This window comes from Aplidium turbinatum, chromosome 9 (assembly GCF_918807975.1).
Source record: "Aplidium turbinatum chromosome 9, kaAplTurb1.1, whole genome shotgun sequence".
Taxonomy (NCBI): Eukaryota; Metazoa; Chordata; class Ascidiacea; order Aplousobranchia; family Polyclinidae; genus Aplidium; species Aplidium turbinatum.
This window is the reverse complement of record NC_137480.1, coordinates 15,302,417-15,324,211: the sequence shown is the minus strand read 5'-3', so window position 1 is coordinate 15,324,211 and position 21,795 is coordinate 15,302,417. Positions and strand designations below refer to the sequence as shown.

General features: G+C 37.8%; 2 protein-coding genes across 5 annotated transcripts in view; one reads left to right on the top strand and one right to left on the bottom strand.

The window, feature by feature from the left end:
- Nucleotides 1-8,304: 8,304 nt before the first annotated feature.
- LOC145777052 (uncharacterized) lies at nt 8,305-16,879 on the top strand. Of its 3 annotated transcripts, XM_082588331.1 has the most exons (7): nt 8,305-8,464; nt 8,865-8,867; nt 13,357-13,468; nt 14,484-14,638; nt 14,874-14,962; nt 15,984-16,045; nt 16,232-16,879. In XM_082588331.1, the coding sequence occupies exons 1-7, from the start codon at nt 8,428-8,430 to the stop codon at nt 16,284-16,286; spliced, it is 513 nt and encodes a 170-aa protein (XP_082444457.1). In that variant the 5' UTR covers nt 8,305-8,427; the 3' UTR covers nt 16,287-16,879. The 3 variants fall into 3 exon arrangements, with proteins under 3 accessions (XP_082444457.1, XP_082444456.1, XP_082444455.1); XM_082588330.1 differs by lacking the exon at nt 8,865-8,867 and having other exon boundaries at nt 8,312-8,464; nt 13,357-13,489; nt 14,487-14,638; XM_082588329.1 differs by lacking the exon at nt 8,865-8,867 and having other exon boundaries at nt 8,312-8,464; nt 13,357-13,489.
- Nucleotides 16,880-17,265: 386 nt separating this feature from the next.
- Nucleotides 17,266-21,795, bottom strand: part of LOC145777051 (uncharacterized) — a 39,129-nt gene continuing 34,599 nt past the window's right edge. For both annotated transcript variants that reach the window (XM_082588327.1, XM_082588328.1), the window contains exons 34-37: nt 21,147-21,304; nt 18,747-19,013; nt 18,384-18,516; nt 17,266-17,813 (exon numbers count right to left, since the gene is read on the bottom strand). In XM_082588327.1, the coding sequence (XP_082444453.1) occupies nt 17,668-17,813; nt 18,384-18,516; nt 18,747-19,013; nt 21,147-21,304 (704 nt within the window). In that variant the 3' untranslated portion in view covers nt 17,266-17,667. The remainder of the gene's footprint in view (nt 17,814-18,383; nt 18,517-18,746; nt 19,014-21,146; nt 21,305-21,795) is intronic.

Below are 21,795 nucleotides of genomic sequence, written 5' to 3'. Positions count from 1 at the left end.
GGCGAGAAAACAAAGGCTTACCGCGGATTAGAGTTTAAATAAATTGCGCACTTAGCGGGTTAAAGTTAAAGTAAAGAATGGGCCCCAGTATTGCAATATCTCGCGGCACCCTTGAGCATTGCAGTTGGCACCCCAGGGTGCCGCGGCACCCCGGTTGGGAACCACTGTGCTAATGAGGACAGCCGCGTTTCCATCTGTAATTTAAAGAATTGCCAAAGTCGAATGGGACGGTTTTTGCTGTTTAGGCTAGGCCTATTCTGTTTTGCATCTGGTACGGTACCTGTAGATAAGTAGCCTAACGCGTCGTTTTTTACAGTTTGATATGTTTTAGAGCCCTAGATCAGTTGTGGCAGTTTTGGGATGTGGATTAACAATTGCTTTGGAGAACCAGGCTTAACTCAGTAGGCCTAACTGTCTGACTATTAACCGTCGAATGTCTTTCAGGCTAAAATTGACTGCTTGGACGAGGCTTACCGGTGCAAAAATAAGTTGTGTGGCAAGTGTGTCTGGCTATTACAGTTTAGTGTGCTGCATATTGGTTGGCAAGATTCCAGTAGTACTGGTAGGTTGCCATTTTGTACCGGTGACCCTACCGGTACCGGTAAACTAGGTCCTAGATCTAACCGAGTTACCGGTAGGGTCACCTTACGGTGCAAGTATACTATAGAATCCGCCACCCTGGTCAACATGACGTCACAAAACGGACGCAACTACTACATAGGGGGTGAAAAAAGGATGCTGAAAAGCGGCGGAATGAAGGTGATAAAGCGGAATGGATATGGATTTTTTTACAATTTTACTGTGTTTTTACAATAAAAACATTAAACCAACGTCGAGTGTTGAATATAACTACCTAGAATGACATAAAATTTACCAAATGTTCAAAGTAGGCAGATATTTTCAGCTGAAGTCGCCTACGCCCTTTGCTCTATGTTCTAATGTCGTTTATAAATTCAGTTGTTTGCGTGATGCAAGCCTGACATACATCGGTATGTCAACAAGACATTTATCGACTAGAGCTGGGGAACACCTGAATTTGAATTCTATACAGAAAAGCGCAATTAAAGATCACATTTTTTCATGTACAGAATGCCAAAATAACGTTTCTATCAAGCAGTTTGAGATCATGTCTAGAGGCAGGTCTGAGTATCAAACTAAGATCTTGGAAGCCTTGTACATAAAACGTCACAATCCACTTTTGAACAGACAATTGTATGCTTGCGGCTCGTCTTTCTTGCTCTCTGTATTTTAAAATTATTTTTTTCGCACCTTGCCTTTCTACCATATCATGTGATCTGTTTAACACCTTTTGATGCAGTTACCTTTGATTTTCGTGGAGCCTATATCGTTGAGTTTGAGCTAGTCAGAAGTACTGTGCAGTTTTTGTCTTTTTCTGTTTATAGATTTAGTTAACCATTGTATTTTTTTCAGATGTAGTTAATTTGTATGTATATTATTCCTGAAGAGGACATCTTGTGATGTCGAAAACGTTCGATACTTAGTTTGTTGCGTAGTTTTATGTTTATGTAAATGTAATAAACTTGAAGATGTTAAACTTGATCACGTTGCTCGGCTTCGTATGCCTATGGTTCAACAAGACAAACTCTCTACCGAAGCTCTATAGTTCATTATACAATGACATTCATTGATGTATTCAAATAAACAGTGCAAATAACTTTTTTGTAAGGAATTGAAAATATAAATCGTAGCGCACCATCGAAAAAAAATTTTTTGGGGGGCGCACTTTTCGTATCTGCCTAGGGCAGCGCTTAGGCTAAATCCGGCCCTGCTTACAAGGAAAATATTTGCAAAATTACACTCAAATAATGGATTATAGCGCTTTCTGAAAACACTTTTAGAATAATATTTGTATGAAATTTATTAGCAGATAAACAGCTAATAACTTATTAAAGGTAGCTCTTATACGCGCACGAGCAAAAACTGCGGCTAAAATTAGAGAACACCAAAAACTCAGCTACACAAAAACCCAACAGAGTAAGCCATTCTGAAATTGCTTTCACAAATTAAGCTTAGTTAAAAGAAACATAAATCGCGTAAATTTTGCGCAATTTTCAATTTGCAAAATTTATTGGTGTTTTTCTGTGTGTCTAAAACAAGTCCTTGAGGGTGTTAATAGCCAGATCTCTTGGAAAACGTTATAAATTTCTACAATTTTATTATATTTTCAACAAAGAGCTCAACTTCGGAATCCAAACTTTGAAAATTTGGGGGGGGGGCATGGCCCCTTTCGCCTCTCTGGCTACGCCTATGTATACACATTCATAGTATGATTTATTTTCATTGGCAGCAAGTAGGCTACGGATGTTGATGTGCTAAAATCAATAGAGGTTGACAAGATCGGAAGTTTTTATCTCACTAATCGCTGCAAAAGTATTTAGGCCCATTAAAAACTTTAAAAAGATTAGCATCACAGCAAGCTTGTTGTTTAAATCAGTTTAGTTTTGTATGCTTTCGCTTTGTAGCCTATGCTCTATCTCTATGAACTGTAGCCCACAGTGAACAGCATTAGCCTGATAGAAAAATATGTTTTTTTTCATTGACATCATTTTTGTTCGCGGTCCCCAACCTTTTTTGCCTCACCGACTGGTTTTAAAGTGAAAATAGCCTCGCGACTAGAGATGTAAAAAAACGTTTTTTTTTTGTTTTTAAAAAAAAACAAGCTCGTTTTTTTTGTTTTTTTATCGTTTTTTTGTTTTTTATTTGTTTTTTTTGTTTTTTTTACCTTGTTTGACATTAAATGTCACAATATGCAGCAATTAGGGTAAACTCATTGCAATAGCGTCTCTTTCAACAAAAAAGCAGTCTCATAACTCGTATAACTTATTTCAAATCAGACTATAGGGTATGTGGGTATATTGTTTCATTGCAATCTTGTAGATCCCAAGTCTCAACACACGAACCATAAAGATTTCTCATCGTCTCAAATAGTAGTAACAGTGTCCTATGGTTGGCACATCTCAAATATTGTCCGTAATTTGGTCCAGCCAGTTGTTAAATGCAGCACCACACTCGTGTACAGTTTCGAAGCCACCTGGGATTTTGGTTAATGGGCATGTTAGGACCAGGTGGTCACTGGTCAGTGTCCTGTTTCTCTGCTTCACAAAGGCACTTTTGACCAGCACACCACACCTTTTTCCAGTACAACGTCAAGAGGTTGTTCCAGTTGATGTGCATTTGGTGCAAGCTTGATGAAAACCACATAAGCGGTTCTCGAGTTATGAAATAACCTTAGCCACTAGGTGGCTTCGTAGATAAGGAGCAATAGAAAAACGGCAATATCTCAAGAACCGCTCATCATATTTGGATAATTTTTAGCTATAGGCTACTCCCATGTTTTCTGGGTGGGCTATCTGTTTATGAACATTAAAACAAGTTTTGGCTACTACTTTTTGAGATAAAAATAAATTAATCTCATATCGTTACGCACCGATAAAACCATGATGTGTAATTTAAAAATTTTTTTTTTTTTGATTGGGTAGAGGAAAGATAGATGAAAAGTTTGGCAAAAGCAGTGTAGTGCTAAAGTCCCAACTTTTAGCCCAAATCACATTTAAATGTAGTGAAAGATGGAACATTTTGATGTTTTTTATTTTCCCTGAAGAGGCTTTGTTAGGCTCATACTCCTTTGTGATATCATTAAATCATGTTTGTTTTCCCTTAATCACACCATTGTGCTGTCATAAACGTTGTTAAAAGAAGTATGGTTGCCCTTCCATCCAATTTGAACTAGCTTGCAGGACACTCTTCTGTATTTGCCAAACTTTTCGTCAATCTCTCCTCTACCCAATAAAATTTTTTTTTTAAGTTACGCATCATGGTTTTATTGGTACGTAACGACAAGAGGTCAATTTCTTTTTATCTCAAAAAGTAGTAGGCCTAGCTCCCAAATAAAATAAGTTTTCATCTTTGATGGCTGTTTTGTATTTTTATCCTGCATTGCGGGAATATGGGTAAAACTTTATAGCCTACTTGTCAGGAAAAGTATTATGAAGCAGTTATTCACTATGTGAACACTGAGCAGTGCTGAAAAACTCCACTTTAAAGGGAAAACTTCTTCATTCAGGGTTGGTAGTTACTAACTTACTAACAATAGTCAACAATGGGTGGTGGGCATTTGAAAGAAACATCAACGTAAACCTTTTTCTGAGAAATGCACTTACTTTTGAGTTTTGACAGCTACAAATAGGCTATCAGTGATAAGTTCTCTTGCATTATGTCACAAATGATCTGCAAGAAGCATCAATGACAAAGTGTTTAAGATCCTACAAGTTACAACACACGAAAAAAAAACAACTTCTGTTTCAACATTTATAAAGCATAAACATCGTTGTTAAGCTATCAGTTAAAAAACATGTTTAAACAAGCTATCGGCAATAACTTGCATTAGTAAATTACCACAAACAAGGTAATGTGTGTTCTGAATACTGCCATCTTGTTTTTGCCAAAATTTCCTCAACCTATTGTGTGTGTACAAGAATAACCAGTCCCGGTATACTAACACCGTAGGCTAACTTCCATAAAAGAAAAAAGAAATTAACTCATCTACATTATGTCATGTATCAAATTGCATTAATTCAATGTTTGTCAGGTCTACTGCCACAAACATGCCTGAGAATGAAAAAGAAAGCGAAACAACGTCGGACTATGCAAAAAACATATGCTGCTGCCAAGCACAAACACGAATTTCAGCCCAACCATGAAATCATTTTTACTAGTTTAATGTTTTTCAAGAGCATTATAATGAAACTAAGTCACAAATTGTAAAAAATTTGCAACTTTTCCAGAAAAATATGAAAAAAAAAACAAAAAAAACGCATGTTTTTTTTGGCTCAAGTTTTTTTTGAAAAAAAAACACGTTTTCAAAAAAAAAAACGGTTCGTTTTTTTTGCATTTACATCTCTACTCGCGACCGGCGACAGAAAAAAAGAAGCTTGACATCTACGTAGCCTATTGATCTATATTTTTGCAATTTTATAATGCGATTTTAGTAAAAAGGTGATTTTCTTGAAGCACAGACAAATATAACCCAACAACCACCCAGCATTTAACATAATAATACAATTATAAATTTCGAAAGTTTTCGGCCATCAAGTTGACTAACCTTCAAGCCATCAGTAACCATCAGGACATCAAGTAACAAAATGACTGATCCTGTAGCCTACATAAACGCCTACATATCTATGTTTATATGGCGGTTTAAACTCACTTTCAGCAAGATTTGTGAAAATACATTAGACATTGTACAAGGGAAAAGGACACTAGTTAAGCAGGAAGTCTGGAAGGATTGCTCCCCAGAAAATTTTGACTAATTTAACATTTTTTAATGGCTATCCTATAATTTAATGCTACCCATTTTTTAATCGCAACCCTACTACGCTACCTAGCCCTAACCAGTGTTGTACGTTGACGCTGAGGCTGGCGCCGTCAGTTTTTTTTTATTTGATGGAAATGATAGCGCCTTCAACTATTTTGCCGATTTTAAGCGTCACGCGCTATGCGTCATTTTTCGTTTTCATGGAAAATCTCGTTTCACAATGAGAGTTAAATTTTGTTTGACGTTTTGACTTTCAGACTGATAGCAATGATCGAGCAATCTTTTTCTGTGGCACCTGTACGTCTATCTAATCATGCAGTTTCAAGTTTGTTTATCGTATCCTGGGTTAATCTGTCGAGAAAAGACGAAATCGTCTTTCGCAGCTCGAAACAGTCTCAAAAACCAAACTCGTTAGAAGTCGAATACTGTACTTCCGTTTTGTGAGACCCTGGCTAAAATAGCGCTAGAAATTAGCGCTGACGCTGACGCCGTCAATTTCTGTAAGAGCTGACGCAGTAGGCTACTTTACGCCGTGAAGTTTTTAGGCAATTTGCGCTAATGCTGACGCCGTTAATTTATTTCATTGACGCGTACAACACTGGCCTGTTGCAACCTCGTGCTCCAGGAGCGATGTCAAACCCACGTCCTTTAGACGTCGTGCAGATGTTCTCACTACTTGTCTACGTAGCCAACAAAAGGAAGATGTGCTTTTTGTATTTGTGTTAGTTGGATGTTTTTATTGTAAAAATCTACAGCGCTATGCCACCTTGTCAGTACCTTTTCCTCCGCTTTTCACCCTCCATTTTCATCTTCATAATAGTTGAAGTTGCTTGAAAACGTCATTATCGTCATATCGTGAATGAACAAGGATCGGATGGATGCCAGAGCTTGGTTTTTCCACCTAGATCTGGGTTTTTTGACCACATCTGGGTTTTAAGTTGTTTTTTTTTCAAATTTAGGTAAATCTAGGTTTTTTGGTTTTTAACTTTGTACAGAGCTTGCACGGTATTAAGGCACTGGGATCCTCGATAAATGGTCCACACTGCAACACAAAAATGATAGGTAATGTTTTTTGCATCAGCTACTGCAGTCAGTGAGGTACAGGATGCTGAAGATATGATCCAACTTTATGAAAATGTGGATGATTAAAAATTGGAGTAGTACAACTATTTGTGTTCCTGAACATTTATTTATTGTGAATTTGAGTTATTCTTTTTAACATTATGTTCAAATAAAAAAGTTTAAGCAGGGTTTATTGCTAAGAACCAAGTTACCGTAGTTGTACACCAAACTGTAAGCACTAAGCAAGCCTGATAATTCTCCTCAGCCGCAGTCTACAACTTTTTTTTATTTTTTTAATTTTATATTATGTTTTCTTATCAATTGTTATTTGCGAGTATGGTAATGTTTTTCTCTGTAGTAGCCTACCATGTGTACTGGACCAGAATACAATATAATAATAATAAAACTCACACAGCAAAAAGTTTAGTTCAAAAGTCAAAACTAACCTTAATGGCTAGCCTATAGTAATAGGTACACTCATACATCCAGTTAGTTTTAGAAATTTTGGTTAAGGCAGTGGCTATTTGACCGGCTCCGGTCTTTGAATCTGAAACACTATTTGACCGGTCATGACGTCACTACATAAGCGCTTTTTTCTTTTTCTCTTTCAAAGCAACAGACGAGAAGCGCCGATATAAGTTCTAACTTCAACACGTATTCTTCAACTCAGTCCGTGGCGCGTGCGATACGTCTCCGGCTGCCAATCTAGAGGGGATGAGTTCGATACTATCCGGAAGCATTCTTTTTTTTCATTTTTTTTTTATCTAAATTTTGACCCGAAGCGCATTTTTGTGGTCAATTTTTAATTTGAGTAGCCTACAGCCCATTTTTTATGTCTTTTCAAATGTGAGTAGGCTAATAATGTTAGAGTTTTTTTAATTTGCTGGAATTTGAGAGTTTCTCTTGGTAATTTTCCGATCGTCATAAGTGAAAGTGTGTTGCCGAACGACCCTACATTTTTCTCTCAAGTTAGTTATATACAATACTTCTTTAAAAAATGGTTTTACCATTATCATTTCTTTTAAAAGAAGTATTGTATATAACTAACTTGAGAACTATACTTGAGAACTATGAACTAACTTGGACTGTAGGCTACTCAAATTAAAAATTGACCACATAAATGCGCTTCGGGTCAAAATTTAGATAAAAAAAAAATGAAAAAAATAATGCTTCCGGATAGTATCGAACTCATCCCATCTAGATTGGCAGCCGGAGACGAACCCTACGCGCCACGGACTGAGTTGAGTATACGTGGTGAATTTAGAACTTATGTCCGCGCTTCTCGTCTTTTGCTTTGAAAGAGAAAAAGAAAAAAGTGCTTATGCAGTGACGTCATGACCGGTCAAATAGTGTTTCAGATTCAAAGACCGGAGCCGGTCAAATAGCCACTGCCTTTGGTTAAACACACACTGAACCTTGCTAGTTAGACGCTTTACCATAAAGGCAATTTTAAACCAAAATCTTTGCTGTGAGCCCATATAGGCCTACCAAGCTCTTGTTTTTGTTATATTATTTTTGTGTATTTTCTTTTTGTTATATATTTTATATAGTTATATTTCGTATATATTAATTACCATACCAACATAAGCATGTATATTGTATAATTATATATACGTGTTACACTGTTACCGTACTATTTGTAGCTTTCTGAGGCTTCTGTGTAATGATTTAAAATAGTGCTAAAAGCACACGCAGGTTTTTTTAACCGCTTTACTACATATTTTCTGGACCTAGGTTTTTTTGCCTCATCTGGGGTTTTTTTAGCACACAATCTAAGTTTATTGGAAATCTGTCACTGGCATCCCTGATCGTGAAGACGTGAAACAAGAAGCACTGTCTTTGAAGTTTTGAACTGGTCGAATTATTGTGGATAAGCACCAAATGCGTTGATTGTTTTCTGCTATACCACGCTCATATTTTATCTGTTACATACAGTATTAAATAGAAATTGGCTACCTGAGTTTTTTATGCTAGTAGACTGTAATCACTAGTCTGTATATTGGTTTGCTCAATCTTGGTAACATCTGACAATGGGTCGGTCAAGGTCCAGAAGTCCAAGATACCGAGGTTAGTGTTTTGTAGAAAACAATGATGTCTTACTGGTGTAAAAAATGTTGTGTTTTATAAATTAATACGTCATGGCTTTTTTACCATGTATGGTGGGGGGGTCCTTATTTGGGCTAAAAAAAAATTTAAAACTTGGTTTCACTAAATTTACGGTAAATGGCAAACCAAAGTGTGTAATCTGTCTTAAAGTTTAGCGGGTTTAACATAATGTATTAAACACAAAACAAAATATTCAACATAATAACTCAAACATTTTCAACACGTGACGTGTGTCCTCATCAGGGATTTAATCTGCAATATACATAAATGAAAAATTGTAAGATAAATTTGACTTTGTACTACAACTGTAACGACACTCTGGACTGAAAAGCACCTTTCCAGAGTGTCGTTACATTTACAGACAGTGCAAAATAAAATTTATCTTACAATTTTGGGAAAAACAAAATGGGGTCACATGTAAATGTTAAAAATCATTTTCATTTAAATTGGGGTTGCTTCTTAAAAAGGATGGAGACCACTGACCTAGAGCATACATATCATACCATAAAGGCAGGCGCGGATCTAAGAGTTTTTTTGGGGGGGGCCAGAAATTTTATAATGAATTAAAAAGTAAGAAAAAGAAAAAACAGATATAAACAACCAGTGGCGTAGCCAGGAATTTGGGGGGCGAAGCCCGACGGCATGTTTGCCAAAGGCAACACCCAGCGGCGGGGGGTCTCCCCCAGAAAATTTTGAAAAATTACTTTGAATTTGGTGCATTCTGAGAGCATTTTTAGTAAAAATATGGGTATAAATATTTCTGTAAAATGGTGCTGTCCGGTAGCATAGCAAAAGGATAAGATCATGTTTTCTTCGGCATTTTTTCGGTAATAAAGCTAAGTCTCTATGTTTTCTTGTTGCTAATTCCTGGCTGAGATGTTTGAATGTTTGGTATTGGCGAAACTCGCTCTTTTAATACAGTTTTGCTTAAAATTAGGCAAGCTTTGTTTTAGAGACATGGAGACTGAAAGCATCATTCTCAATATCGTGACGTCACACGCGTGCCAAAGGGGGGTTGTAAGTCCGCTGTCGGACTAATATCAGCTGTTTAGAAGCATATCAAACCATTCAACAATTTCTCACAAAATTTTGGGGGGGCCCGGGCCCCTTGGGCCCCCCCCCATAGATCCGCGCCTGCATAAAGGCACAGCATAACACTAAAAATAAATAAAACGAAAAACACCTGGGGCTAGAGACACCATATAAGATAGAATATAACTGTCAGTAGAGATAGGTATGCATCATACAATTCATACATAGTGCCCTATATACGGTACATGTTACAAGATGTAGTGAATATCAACTTTAGTGGACGCGGCCAGTACTTGCAAAATATGACCATCCAAGTGGGTCAAGTTTAACTTCTATTTCTCCAGTGGTGATCCAGTCTTGTTTTGAATTTGTTCAAACTAGGTGCTGTGACAATTTTCTCGGGTAACTTATTCCATTCATTAACAATCCGATTTGGAAAAAAATGTCTTCGCTTTGTTGTTTTATGGTACTTATGGGTAATTCGACAGACTTATAGTGCTTATTGGTACTTCTCGTGCTTATGGGTAATTTGTGGGACCGTTAGTATGAGACCAACAAGTTCATTAAACTTAGTTGCAACATTTTCGCTTTTGTATTGTTTTCGGACACGCCTTGCAGCTCTTGTAAACTTCTGGACTGGAACTCGGCGGAAGTAATCCAGAAGTTACTGCTATTGTAAGAAAGCATGCTGTTTTGAAATTGGTTTGAGAAATGAGAAAGCTGTCACATGTGTAGAAAATAATGCAGTTGAAACTTTTTTTTACATATTTTAAAACTAGGCTACAGACTGTACAGAGTAAGTTCTGTAAAACTATGCCTGAAAATGCATTGACAATGTGGAGAAGTCTAAAGATTTTGCAGCCATATTTTTTTCAAAGGGCTTCTAAAAAAATCAAATGAATTATGTTCTCATACTTTGTCGATCATGAGTTCATACCGAATTGGGTAAAACTAAAAGGCAGATTATAATAAGAGGTCCTAACGTATAGCATGAGGTTCCAGATGCATAGCCGTCGGCTGCATGGCCGAGTGGTGAGAACACTGGAACGGCAATCGAAAGGGTGCCGGTTCGACATCGCTCAAGAGCATGCGACTGTGTCTGTGGCAGGACACTTGAAGGCATGCCTGAAGGTGGACACGAAGATTGGCTCCCTTGCCTTCTCGTCCACTTAATCTAAATCTTCAACCGCCGGGCGTAAGCCTGGATATGACAAACAAAAAAGGTTCCAGATTAGTGTTGGGCGATATATCGAATTTTCGATACGATACGATATCTTTTCAATATCGAAATTTATTTCAATATCGTTCGATATTTTAACTATTACTGCCCTAACTCGTAACTGCAAACCCCTACAAAAACGTTGCCGAGGCAAAACGGTAAAAGTTGAAATTGCCTCGGCAATTGCTGTGAACGTTTATTACGAAAAAAATTGTACCAAAACATGTAAAACGAGAAGCGAAAAATATACTAGAGTAGTCTCTCCCGACCGCACTGTTTGATTTGTTGTGATGTAGTGATACCAAAAGTAGCGATAAAGCGAACAACGCGATACGCACGCTGTTACGGTAATTCACGTGGAATAACTCAGGGGGAGGAAAAGTAAGTTAATTTTGGGTCGATTCAACGTTCGAGTCAGCGCAAATCGATTTAAATTTCCCGGCGGGTTATATTGCGTAACAACAATGCCCAATAAGAAATTTACGTTTGTTTTTTTTTTCGCTGAGATTTTTCGGTCATTTGTCCGAAATGACTTGAAAAAAATTCGGTCATTTTTTATTTATTTCGGTCATTTTTTCTGATGAAAATATTTCCTTTCAAGTAGCTGATACAAACCAAAATTTGCACTTTCTGACTAGCTACAACATTAAGTTTTGCTGAGAAACGTTTTTTTTTGACATTTTGACCGAATTGACTATATTTGGTCAATGACCGATAAATGACTGTAAAAAAAACAGTTTACATTAATTCGACATCTAGCGACGTGAATTATCATAAAATAACGTTAATTGCTCAACCAAATACCGGTAACAAATTAATAGCTCCCTGCGAGAAGATTGCCTCGATTTACGTATGCACTAACATAATTTCGGCACAATTGGGATACTGCGAGCATCACAAAGTCTGTTTGATGAAGAACTAGATGTCAGAATCGGAATCATCAGATGCTGTATCGGAGGATGAGGTTGTCGTGTCTTCACTGGAGTCGGACACATCAAGAGGCTCATCGCTTGGCTGTAAATCTACACTGTCTTCGCCGTTCGCAATGAAGCGTCCACGTTTTGCCGCTTTCGTACTTTGATACCCATCCACAGTCCACACGCCTCTTTCGCCGAGCTCCATCAGGGTATTGACTAAGGAACAAATCTATGGCTGTGGCGTAACGGATAACGACTGGGAGGAATGTCTAACTTTAACCCTAACCTTACAAGCGCTAGTGTGGCCTCGGCATTTTTATTGCCGGCGCTAATGCGCCATTCATGCATCTGCGTCGGAAATCACCTCGGCAATTGCCGATACTAATTTCGAAGACTGAGAAACTCTTTTCTTAATTAAAACAAAAATATCGAAAAGTATCGAAATATCGAGTATTTTTTCAAATATCGTATCGTTTTGTTTTTTCAATATCGCCCAACACTATTCCAGATGACTTCAATTCTTCAAAGGTCTTCCTTCAACTTCATTTAAAAGAAAGTTTTAACGCTATCTTCTTAGTTTAAATGTAGCTGAATAACTATTATAATATATATTATAGGCTAACTGTTTTGTATCGTATATATAATTTTGGCATTAATTTTTTATATACAGTTTATGGCATTTTTTTATATTATTTTTATGTTTGTGTTATATGACAAAAAAATTGATAATGATTTTAATGTTTCTGATTCTGATAAGTAGGCCTACCTTGTCTTTGCATATGATGATAGGCAAGATTGATCAACTATAGCCTATAACTTTAGTTTTAACTTTCACGAAATTAAAAAAATTTACTTGCACCAGTGTTGCCAGATGGTCTCGTAAATTTCACCATAATTAGTTGATTACCAACATCTAGTCAACATTGTGCGCATGTCACCAGTGGTAAAATGGTAACACAAAGTTTTCTAATTACAGAATTACTTGTGTTTCTTATCTACAACTCAGACAAGCACTATACTTTTGCAACTTAGCCTGCCATGAAACATAAACAAGTCTGCCTTTAACAATCGAATTGAAAGGTTGCACAACATATCATTAAGGCTTGAATTGAAGGTTGCCATGATACAAATATTCTAAGCGATGCCTTGTTTCAAACAATTTTTTTATTCAAACACAACAATGATTTTTGTCACAAACTTTTGTTTTCGCTTTCATCTTATTTTTGTTGATGCTGCTGCAACAATAAAATCTGGCAACCCTCGTTTGGTCACTTCTGGACAGTGTATACAACACAGTCTGAAAGTTATGGTAACTTCTGGACTGTTACACCGGAAACACTTTTCTTTTTGGAAGACTTGATTCAAATTCACAAACAAATCATATGATCATGTTGCTATAGAAGACTTCTTCTTCACAAAGTATTAGATTTATAAGTTTTGTCAATAATTTAAGTAACGCAATGTATGAATATAATCTATTTTTTTAGTTTTATTAGCCGATTAATAGTATCCGGACTATCCGCCAAAAAAATTGTATGGAATTACAGCCCTCAACTGTCTTCAGTATTTGTGGGATTTTAGCCAATATGGTTGTACTATAAATCACTCCAATTTAGTTTGATATCACATTATAACTTAGAACTTAGAAGTAATACAATCTGCATGGCATGATGTTGTATTTGCAGGTGACAGAGATAGAAGACGAAGAAGTCGTTCTCCTCGATCAAGGAGATCAAGATCTCCTCGTAGACGAAGACGATCAAGGTCACCTCCTGTGGAGGCGATGAGAAGGGCTAGGTCCCCTCCTCGTGCCAGTGGGTGAGTTAAAAACTCTCACTGAATAATTTCGATTTTATAAATCATGATAGCCTGCTGCTGTTTAATCTGGGATGGTAAAAGGATAGACACTCACTCCCCGAAGGCTCAAACAACAAAGAAGCATGGTATGTCTAATCTATATATTCAAAACTTTGTTACCATGTAAATTTGGGTCCCCGTCTTTTAGGCGCGGACAGTTAGGCGCCGGTTAAATAGGCGCGCACACTGTGGCGTCAGGATATTTAGGTGCGAAACACTGTGGCGCCCATTCATTTAGGTGCTATTCCTAGTAAAAGTCTGCAGATTGTATCAGTTCAGCTTTGGCAAAACCTAGTCTGGGTATTAACGGAAAACTAAGTTACTCTTCACTCAAGCCTACCACCCGCTTGAATATAGGCTACGGTATACATATTTTTTACTGTTGTTTAGTGTAGTTATTATTTGACTTAACTAAAAGTGAACTCAGTCATGTTCGAAAACTTGAATAATTTATTGATAAAACTTTCGCCGACGCAAACCTGGACAAACAACAAATAAATGCCGAACACGCCCATTAAAAAAACAATATATTTTTTCTGTTCAATATAACATTTTTTGTGAAAAGCATTGCCGGATAAAGCAGCTTTATTCACTGAAGCCATGACTAACAACAAATAAATCCACGCGGATTAACAAAACAACATATTTTTCTGTTCAACATAACATTTTGTGTGAAAAGCATTGCCCTACCTGCCAAGCTGATACAATCTGCAGACTACTAGGAATAGCACCTAAATGAACAAGCGCCACAGTGCTCGGCACCTAAATATCCTGACGCCACAGTGTGCGCGCCTATCTGACCGGCGCCTAAAAGACTTGCTCCCGTAAATTGTAACTGCTGTGAACACTTTCATGCTATTGACCATTAGTTAAATTCTTTGAGTGTTCGATGCAATTTTTCCATTTTGTAATGACAATTTCGTGTTTTAATCAATTTAATTATTTTGTATTTAAGAAGCTATGGACGAAGTGGTTATGATGAAAAGCGTCCTGGTAGAAAAGATGACAGTCAATTTAAAACTCCCCACGATGCCCAATTGGCGTTAACTCTTGGTGGCAGTCTTGGTGTAAAAGGAAGAAAGAAGAAAAAGAAGCCACAATCCAAACCAAGTATATTATACAAGTTGTTTATGTTTGTATATTTTTTTCTATACTTTAAGGATTGTTTTTGTTGATAGAAGAGCAAAGTCTCCAGACGTTGACGCTGAATCTATGTACAAATGACGTATTTTTTTCTGATAATTGTCCAATAATCTCAAACTGTATACAATGTGTTATTTGCCTGTGTTTTGACTAGTTGATATGTGGCTTGTGCTGAGTTTCATGCAATCTTTTTTATTGCTAGCGTTGGCACCGATGCAACCGGAAGACATCACAGATGAAGAAAAAATGATGCAAGAAATAATGGGTTTCAATGGATTTGATACAACAAAAGTGAGAAATTTATGATAAATTATAAGTTATCACGGCTGTGTTAATTGTGCATTTTTTTTTCTATGATAATTCTCTCCATTTTGCTTGAAAGCAACCTGGTCTTAATCTCGTAACATCAGGATCGACCAGTTGTCTGCAGTGACTCCTCCATTTCTCTCTATCTTTGGCCCGATAGCTCAATTGGTTAGCACGTCAGTTCTGAAACGAAGAAGCTTCAAGATCAAGCAGCGCTGGTTTGACTCTCAGGGCGTGCGCTTGAGCAACGCACGTTAAGGACTGCTCTCTATTCAGCAGCATCTAATGGATGGAATAATTCCCCGGCAACAAGACTTCAACAATCGGAAACTTCACTCTGCCAATCTCGGTGACCGGGCCTGCGTCAGTGCTTTAAAGCCTCTACAAGTATGCGAAACTGCCAGGATTAAGCCCTGCAAGAAGCTTTCCCAGTCCGAGGATAAAGATTCAGTCAATCAATCAATCTTCAAATTTATTTTTGTCATGTCATCCGTCACAGTGTATTCCCATGTTTTCTTTGGTTTTTCTTTGTTTCTGTTACTGGCTTATTCCAAACCTGCTTTGTCAAAATGTTCTCATTCATTCGTTCAAGATATCCAACCCATTTCAGACGATGACCACACAAGTACTCTTCAATATCCTCAACATCAGTCCACTCTCTCAAAACATCGTTTCTAATTTTGTCGAGAAGAGTCTTGCCACACATCATGCGAATCATCCTATTTTTGTATTTTGCATTCGTCTAATATCTATTCTCTTTATCGCCCAGCATTCACTTGGAACCATAACACATCACAATTCTTACACACGCCTTGCATAATTTATTAATCTTCTATTAACCCTGATCAGGCAAGCCAACGTTTTCTTTAACCTTCTTGCTTATGAGCAATACCTGAATGTGATTGTGGTTACATTATAATCCTTTTTGCTGAAGCTGTGTGTTTGCTGTTGCATGCGATTGCTGGATGTTGTGTTTTCGCTCTGGTCATACCAGTTTTTGTTTTAGGGCAAGAAGGTCGAAAAGAATGACGTTTACGCGATTAACCGAAAAGTTGAAAGAAAATACAGGTCAGTCTTCAACAAAATCTCCAGTCATTAATCATGACCTCTGGATCGTGAGCCTTCCTATCAATAAGATGTTGAAAGTTTCTTTGTTTACAGCTAGATTTCGCTGTGCAAAGAGTCAGCATCAAGACGGACTCTTGGTCAGCATGCATGATGTTGTCAAAACTAAACGCTTTCTTTCAATCACAGGCAATATATGAACAGAAAAGGTGGATTTAACAGACCTCTGGAATTCATGCAGTGATGTGGAGGTGTTCCTTCGGAAATGAGAAAAAAGATGACAGATGGCCTTCCACGGCATGGCAATGTGACTTTTAGCAAAATTTCCTTATTCCTGTGTTTCGCTTTAAAAATGTGGAGATTGAAATGTATGCGAAGTTTCTCTTCCCTGTGTCGTGGTTAACTTCAAGTGGAAGAAAGCGTTGTACCTATTGATTTCCGAACATAATATGCCTCGAAGCAGCGTTATCACGCGTGGGATGTTGCGGTAGTTGGGGGACGTATTTTCTTTACATTGCATACAGATTAGTAGACACTGATCTAACAGAATGCGGTGCCCATGACGCTCTGTAACCTGCAAAATCACTCTTGAAGTTTTGATAGAATGTTAGGGGCCGGTCAAATATTGCATTCGGGCTTGCCAAAACCGTGATAACGCCTCATTGACTGAAGACATATTTTATGTTAACTTGAGAGGTGAATAAAGGTATGTCATCATGCGACATCTGCAAAGCCTCTGGTGAAGCCAAGTTAGTTGCAGCCTGGCATTATTTCTACCATTACTTTGCGTATTTTCTTGGTAGCGCATTTTATTTGCATTACACATAATTGATTATCTGCAAATGTGGTTGTGTGAGAACGCCCGAGTCAGCGACATGTTCATTTACGGGTTTGAATTTTTGGCGGCGAAATGTTAGCAACTCATTTGTTACCTCACCTCAGCTTCTTTTCACCTGCTTCTGTGAAAGTTTTCTACTCTACAAAGAAACCATGTCATCAAAATCTGTTTGGAGGCTCTTCAAATATTATATGACGTCACTTCCTAATCAAACGCTTTTGCCGACTCATGTCCCTACTCAGTCGCAGTTGATATTTGAACCCCGTATAACTTTAGCCGAACTGTTTAGTTTTACGTACTGTATTCAACACAGGTTAGAGATTCTTATTACAGTTTTTGTTCAACGTCATAAGATTCGTAGATCGCGCGTTGTACAATGTTGCCATAACATCCATTCAATTGCGCAACACTAATTTTCTTCTACAAATGTATCAGGACAAAAACATTTGCAGAAAATTATGATGCCTGCCTCTGCCTGATATAAACCAATTGAGTGAACTGATTTTCTGACACTTGTGGATATATAAGGCTACTTCATCTAACATTTTTGTACAGACTTTATTCCGTATGAAATTGGTTTACATACCATACGACCAATGCAATGTATACGCAGTAGCACAACAAAGTGATTCTGTGAAAATTCTATTCTTTCAACCGGTTGAGAAATATTGTTTTTGTCACACCAGTTGATCGCTTTCAAGCTAATTTCGCATTAGTTCAGTCATGGCGTAGGCGACCGCTCAGTTGAAACTGCCATGGAAGCAGCAAGAGCATAGAACAGCTTGATTTACACGAAAGAACATTGGCTGTCGACAAGCCCTGTGTAACCATCTTCTTTGCACGTGCACGACACCTGGTGGTCGATCTTTTCTTGAACGACTCTTGAAATTGCTTGGCCAAGTGATGGAATCGCGTTTGTTAAATAACAGGCACCTGTGCAACGTCATATCTTGTAACAAGTATCGTCAGTGGTGAATAAAGTTTAGTACCGTACGACTACAGTAGAATTCGCCTATAGTGACTTTGACTATAGTGACACCTGTTGCAAAGTGCCGTTTGCAAACCATATGTTTTGCATAGAAATGACTTCGTGTATAAGAACACTTTGCTTACAGTGACACCACATTTCTGTCCCTTGGGCTCAAAAATTTCCGTATAAGGACACTTTACGGTGTAGCCTATTTCCAGTTTAAGTTGGAATCATATTTTTTCCTTATCAGCATTCGCCAGTTCCCAGCCAGCAAATCCATCTTTTTACAATGATTTAACGTATGCAGAGGTTGAACCATAAAGGATTGATTTGCTGACTGGGTTTGATTTAAACCAACATGGGATCCGCATGCGCAGATACTGCACAAGTGACATTATCAACGACGTCATCATTCGTCTATAGTGACACTTTTTCCGCGGTCCCTTCAGGTGTCACTATAGGGCAGGCGAATTCTACTGTATTTTGCAGCTTCAAACAGTTTCCCATGCTTTACAATTTGAAATCACCAATACCTGCTGTTTGTAGTGGTAGAGTCACTTGGTAGCCAACACAGTCTTCTTCACTCAAGTTGGAAAGCATGAACACACTCGTCAAATCGTTGTTGAATGACTGAGCCAGCGAGGGCGGTATTTGTACCCCAATGTTCTGAGATACAAAGAAGTACGAATGATTTCAGATACTGACTCAAACTGTAGCTGCTGGTGTAGGCTACTGCCGGAAAAGATGCTTTAGCTTTTAAGATAGGTTACAGTATAAATAAAAACACTGTTGAGATAGCATGAACAATAATACAATTAGGCTAGATGGAAGAAGATTCTTGGTCATGAACGTGTCTTATAAGCTCCACTATAAATTTTAAGCGACATTAAACCAACCTCATGTGCTGATTCCGGTGCTATAATGATGGCAGTTTTTATGACACCCTGCGGAGAATTTCTCATCGTCTCGGCAACGAAGCGCAAAGCTGTACCAGTCAGTGAGCTGTCGTAAGATGGTCCATCAAATTCCAAAATAGAAATAACTTTTATGATTGTGTCCAAGTCCGATGAGGCCACAGCCCCGCCGATTGTGTTTATCATTGGTTGATAAAAGTGAAGAGCGCCACCATATGTCAATAAAGTCACTGTTGGATGAGCAATGCCCTATATATGAAGAATTTTGTTAAACAAGTTTTTATGAGGTCGTTGATTAAGCGAGCAATAGGTTATCCACATGATAAAATTATTATTAGCCAGTGTCGAATAAACATATTTCCCCACTTTTAAAAAAAATACCTACATTGTTGATAATTCTCAACCTGATATCTACAAATCCTCAAGGTGTTTGTAAATGCATTGATTTCAGAAAAGCCTGCTAGTTATGTGCAACTTTACCATTTTTTGCTCGGGAGCACGCTTGGAAGTTAGTGAGGTCCATAGCGATCTAAGAAGTTACATTTTGCTTTCATGTTCAGAACTGAACTGAACCTTGCGGTGTCCTTGGCTACTACTGTCAGGGCCGTTGACAGGATTTCTCGGGCCCGGTACCAATTTATTTTCAGGCCCCCTTCATCGATAATGTTATGAATAATATAAAGCTTGTGCAAGTTACAGACTTTTCTTGATGTCGTTTAAGCATTGTCATTTAACAAATCTTGCGCAATCTTAAAATTTCTGTAACTGCAAAACTTACTATCTCTATCTAGCGGTTGCATTTTTGAACTTTTATTTGTCACATGACGCTAGAGTAGGGGAAGACGGGGCAAAGCGGGACATCGCGATTTCTCACGTTTTGTATTATTTGGCTTCCTCTAACCGGAAGCACTAGTTAGGCAACTATAAACTGTATTTGCTGTGAAAAAAATGGCGACTGGCAGAGCACAACGCGTGTCGTGAGGAAGTAAAATGTGTTTTGGCATGGTTTGTTATAAGAAAGAGATGGAAAAGTAGCTACCACATTCGTTAGCATAAGCGAATTTGTTGTTGGCTTTGTTTTTATCTCAGACATTGAGACAGTATTTGTTGGTAACAAAAGCAACTTTTACCTAAAACTTTACAGGTTTCAGCAGAGGTTTTATTTTCTAAAGGCTATACTTGGGGCAAAGTGGGACAGCTGTATTAGGGCAAAGTGGGACAGTGCATTAGGGCAACATGAGACTCTAGAAGTCTAGATTGGAGGCTATCTGTGGTTCTTGTGTTGATTGAATTTTTGTTTATAACTCTTTTAGCCTTCAAGATTGTAAAATATTTATCAGCATTCATCTATGTTGTACCGGTAGGCCTACACAATTTAATTCTGACAATGGTTCGTCGCTATAAGAGAAAAACTGAAATAGGTAGCCTAAATGGACGGATAGGCTATCAATATTAAGAATACAATAGAAGATGTGAAAAGCAAGAAGTTTTTTGAGAGAAGCGGCTAAACAGTACCAAATCATGCAAAAATGAAGTGTCCCGCTTTGCCCCAAGGCTGGGGCAAAGCGAGACATTTAAAAAAAAATCTTTTTTGATGTGTACTATAACAGTAGGCTAGAAAGATTCCGCTTGATCTTCGAACCAAATATGCTGACCAACTAAGGCTTTCGATTAAAAAAGAAATTAACTAAATCCAACCATCACTGTTGCTGAAATTATGTTTTTACGAAAAGTGTCCCGCTTTGCCCCGTCTTCCCCTATTACTTCCCGATTTCATTGATGTTTCACTGGTCATTCTAGACTCGCCAGAAGAGAATTTACAGCAAAGGTAATGCAGACAGTCAGAAAGTTTTCAATTTTATTTGGGAAAGGTGTTTGGGCCTAGGTCAAACATTTGCTGATTGCTGCGATCGGAAAAGAGGTTTTGGTCTAATTTTTAGTGCAGAAATAGGGATAACAATCTTCTTACCTGGGCCATTTCAGTTTTTGAGTTTGAACATAACTTATATTAGCTTGTTTATTTTGAAATTCGTGTTTCGGGTAATATTCGTGGTTAGGGAAATCACAATTCTTAGTACTTTACTGTTTGGTGGCTGAAGTGCCTATTTTACCACCAGAAAGCTGAAGTGGGCCCGGCACCCAGAAAGGGGCCCGGTACTTTACCATCAGACGGCTGAAATGGCTGTTTTAACTTCTGATGGCAATTCTTTTACATCTGATTATATTAAGATCTTGATAGGCTAATGTTTGAAGTCGCGGGAATTTTTTTAATCCGGGCCCCTTAAATATTCCGGGCCCGGGTCCAAAAGTACCACCTAGACCCCCCTGTCAACGCCCCTGACTACTGTATCACGTTTACTAATTTTTGAAGGAAAACCTCACATCTTGTTGCAGCAGCTGTAGCGTGTTCCTCACAAGCTGAGGTAACAAAATTTCCGGCGAAGGATTTAATTCTTTCATTTGTTTGCTGCGAGAAATGATAAGAAGAAGGTTGGCATGGTCAGTGGTGACTGTGATTGGTTCAGTAGCTCCGCAATTCACTAAACAATAAAGCATAGCCTAATTGACAATAATTTTAGCCGCACCTGTGTAGCCTATAGGCCTATCATTAAAAGATTATTAAACAAAATAGCTAAAATCCATGTTAGCCTACCTAGTAGGCCAAATATTATTTATCATGAGCTACAAGCCATCTTATAGGCTATATTTAGGTTATAGATTAGGCCTATTGCAGAAATCAATGGCAAATAAGAGTAAACGTCATACATTGCAGCAGTTAAATTAAGCCTTTAGAAAGGTTCTATTTGAATAAAAATCTTCTGTGGAATACATTTTAGGATGAAACTGTTAACCTATTTACAATAAACAGTAGGCTACTTCCATTTCATTTCTAGTTTAAACTTCTTCAACAGATTAAGCATATTTGATCAGCTGTGGCTTCCCATATGAACTCCTTCTAATTTTGCTCTGTTTTTTTTTTTGTTTTTATTAGTAGGCTAACTTAGCCTACTAAGTTAGTTTAAACAAGTAG

Coding starts and splice junctions, on each gene's coding strand:
- LOC145777052 (XM_082588329.1), top strand. CDS start 8,428: ATGGGTCGGTCAAGGTCCAGAAGTCCAAGATACCGAG. Junction 8,465..13,356: donor CAGAAGTCCAAGATACCGAG/GTTAGTGTTTTG, acceptor TTGTATTTGCAG/GTGACAGAGATAGAAGACGA. Junction 13,490..14,483: donor TCCCCTCCTCGTGCCAGTGG/GTGAGTTAAAAA, acceptor TTTGTATTTAAG/AAGCTATGGACGAAGTGGTT.